The 3,239-nt window shown below is 36.3% G+C and overlaps 1 protein-coding gene across 2 annotated transcripts; it reads left to right on the top strand.

The window, feature by feature from the left end:
- Positions 1 to 1,332: 1,332 nt before the first annotated feature.
- LOC111406990 (GDSL esterase/lipase At5g33370-like) lies at positions 1,333 to 3,239 on the top strand. Of its 2 annotated transcripts, none has more exons than XM_023036334.1 (5): positions 1,333 to 1,605; positions 1,715 to 1,842; positions 1,938 to 2,180; positions 2,399 to 2,651; positions 2,851 to 3,239. In XM_023036334.1, exons 1-5 carry the CDS (start codon positions 1,356 to 1,358, stop codon positions 3,081 to 3,083), a joined length of 1,107 nt encoding a protein of 368 aa, XP_022892102.1. In that variant the 5' UTR covers positions 1,333 to 1,355; the 3' UTR covers positions 3,084 to 3,239. The 2 variants fall into 2 exon arrangements, with proteins under 2 accessions (XP_022892102.1, XP_022892103.1); XM_023036335.1 differs by having other exon boundaries at positions 1,983 to 2,180.

Genomic DNA, 3,239 nt, shown 5'->3' on the forward strand with positions numbered 1-3,239 from the left:
TTCTCTATTGCGGATTATACATTTGTTTTACTGGAGTTTAGTTTATTTGGCTTTCTTTAATTTGTTTACAATTGGTAATTATTACACAATCGTTCCCAAAATATATTGTCGGAGCCCAATCATATTTGTCTCGTGCGATAAAGTTCCTCTTACATCGACTAGCAACCTGACCATACGTGTTGAAACTTTCTTACACATACACTAGCGTGTCCTGTATTTGTTGTCCATGTCACCCTAACAAAAATCGGGGTTTTAAATTACATTGGAGATTAATATTTTAAGCACAACTTATTTTGCTTACGTGGCAAGATTTTTTAACAATCTATTGAAGCATTGGAGATGTTATGTGTAGACCAACACTAATAATATGGTCACCTTGGTTGCCAGAAATCTATTTATTTTTAAACATTTTAATTGATATTATTGAGAGTTGAGAATTCATCTTATAATATCAACTTTGTTAAGGAAAATAACACAAGCCTTCATATGTGGGTTAGTATTAACTCATGTTTGATAACGATTTTAATTTAAATCAAAGTCAACAATAAATTTTAATCATATATTTTATGAGACTGGTAACTTTTTCAACCACACATTTCATAACCTTTTATCAAAATCTACTAAAAATCTTATTTTAATCAACAAATATAAAATTATATCATTAACATGCCTCAAATTTGAAAGTAGTTGAGAAGCTAGAAAGGCATTGACTTGAAATCCTTGCACTGGTTTTGATGTTGGAAAAAGAATAATAAGAGGTCCACAAGATTGTGGCTCTTTTGATAATTTCAACCTGAAATTAGATAGTTCGTTCAATTTCTAGACAAATTGAACGGCTCGTTTTGAACATTATATACTGAGACTTGAGATTCTTTCTATCTTAAGTCAACATTTTTAGAAAGAAGTCTTTTTATATATGTTGACAAGTATTTTCGTTTATATCTTATTGATGTGAAGTTTTATGCTTGACATATACAAAAGTAAATCAGACCAAAAGATAAAACGTTTGCGGGTATCCAATCTCAAATTTTTTACCAACAAAATTTAATTTACTTGTGTCTACTTGTTTTCATCAAGCTTGTGACGCCTCCTGCCTAAATTATAAAATCACCTCCTTACACAATTGCTAATTCAAATCATCTCTTAATTAAGCTTTGTCTCTTGCTTAGGTGGTCAGTTTTTGAGCACTCTCTGTCTCATGCAATGGACGTTTGTAATTTATTAGGTTTCAACAAACTACCAGCAATCTTCATTACCCTTGAAGGCTGATCAAAACCCTCCATATATATCCGTCATCTCACTCACACACGCGTATATCTCTTTAGAAAGAGAGAGTCTCGCTCGTATTTTCAACCATGTCCATTCCAAATTCTTATGCCATCTTGGCTGCAGTTTCCTTGGCTGCGATCATAATGTCCAGGGCTGTGCCACCAATCGAGGCATCCCGCGCTTTCTTCATCTTTGGTGACTCACTAGTCGACATTGGCAACAATAACTACTTGGCAACAGCCGCAAGAGCCGACTCTCCGCCTTATGGCATTGACTTCCCGACTCACCGTCCCACTGGCCGGTTTTCAAACGGTTACAGCATTCCTGATATCATCAGTAAGTTTGCACCTCTTTTGCTTCACTATGTTAAAAGTTATCCTCCTCCATTTCCAAGACCCAAATTTAAATAAATAAACATGCCCGTATCATGTCAATATATTGATAGGTCAAAAACTTGGTGCTGAATTGACACTGCCATATTTGAGTCCCGAGTTGAAAGGGCAAAAATTGCTAGTTGGTGCAAACTTCGCCTCGGCTGGAGTCGGAATTCTTGGTGACACAGGGTTTCAGTTTGTAAGTATATTTTTGTTTCCAAACAAATCCAGAGAAGTCGATCTTTTATTGCTTTCAAGTAAAAATGTAAAAAAAAAAAAATTTTTTGGGCCCAGGTAAACATAATAAGAATCCACGAACAATTTTTGTTGTTCAAGCAGTACCAAGGACGGGTTAGTGCTCTAATCGGAGAAGAACAGGCAGAGAAACTTGTGAACAAGGGTCTAGTTCTGATCACACTTGGTGGCAATGATTTTGTTAACAACTACTTCTGGACTCCAATTACTGCAAGAAGCCTTGAATTTAGTCTCCATAATTTCTCCACCTATCTCATTTCTGAATACAAGAATATTTTGCTGGTATACACAAATTCTTTTACATGCGTGCATGGATACACGTGTGTGAATGCATGCCACGTGCACATTCTGTCCACTGCTAGATCTACTCATATAATTAAAGCATCTTATCTCTATTAACTACAACATTAAACTCATGTTAGTTCTGATCTATGTCCCTTTTTTGACTTGCGTACTCAAAATATCTCTCAACTACCTAATTTAATTATATGATGTTGCAGAGTCTACATCAATTGGGATTCCGACAGATTCTGGTCACCGGAATAGGGCCAATAGGTTGTGCTCCGGTTATGCTTGCCACTAGGAGCATAAATGGTAAATGTGCAGAAGAGCCTAACCTTGTTATGAAAATATTCAACCCCCTTCTCCGCCAAATGCTTAAAGACCTCAATCATGAACTTGGCTCTGCCGTGTTTATCTCAATTAACTCACTGGAAATGCAAAGCGACGTCATTTACCATCCTCGTGCCCATGGTTTGTCATCTTCCATCATTTTCAAATGCTTCTCTTGAGATTCTTGTTTTATAGGTAGCATTAATGAAGTAATAACTCGATTGGTAAAGGTACTATGAAAACCATCAAGTAGGGGCGGCGAACCATTCTACAATCTGGAAAATCTTGTTTGTGTACCAAACATATTCTGAAAAATTAACGTAAGAGATATCTGCAACAGGTTTTATCACGTCCAAGGTAGCATGTTGCGGACAGGGACCCTACAACGGGTTAGGACTTTGCACAGCTGCTTCCTGTATATGCTCGAATAGAGATCTATACGTTTTTTGGGATCCATTCCATCCAACAGAGAGGGTAAACAGGATAATTGTGGATGCAATGTTCAATGGTTCTGAGAAGTACATGTCCCCAATGAATCTCAGCACAATCATGGCCATGGATTCCATGACCTAGATAATAAGATCTTGATGGTGTGTTTAGTGCAGTACTGAAAGATATGGAGGAAGAAAAACAAATAAAACTCCTTTTCTTTGCACTGTATATTTCTGTCTAATATTCCGTAACAAATATGCCTTGAAAATGGTGTATTTGTATGTAAAGTTTATGTAA

The sequence above is a fragment of the Olea europaea genome, chromosome 12 (genome assembly GCF_002742605.1).
Source record: "Olea europaea var. sylvestris chromosome 12, O_europaea_v1, whole genome shotgun sequence".
Lineage (NCBI taxonomy): Eukaryota > Viridiplantae > Streptophyta > Magnoliopsida > Lamiales > Oleaceae > Olea > Olea europaea.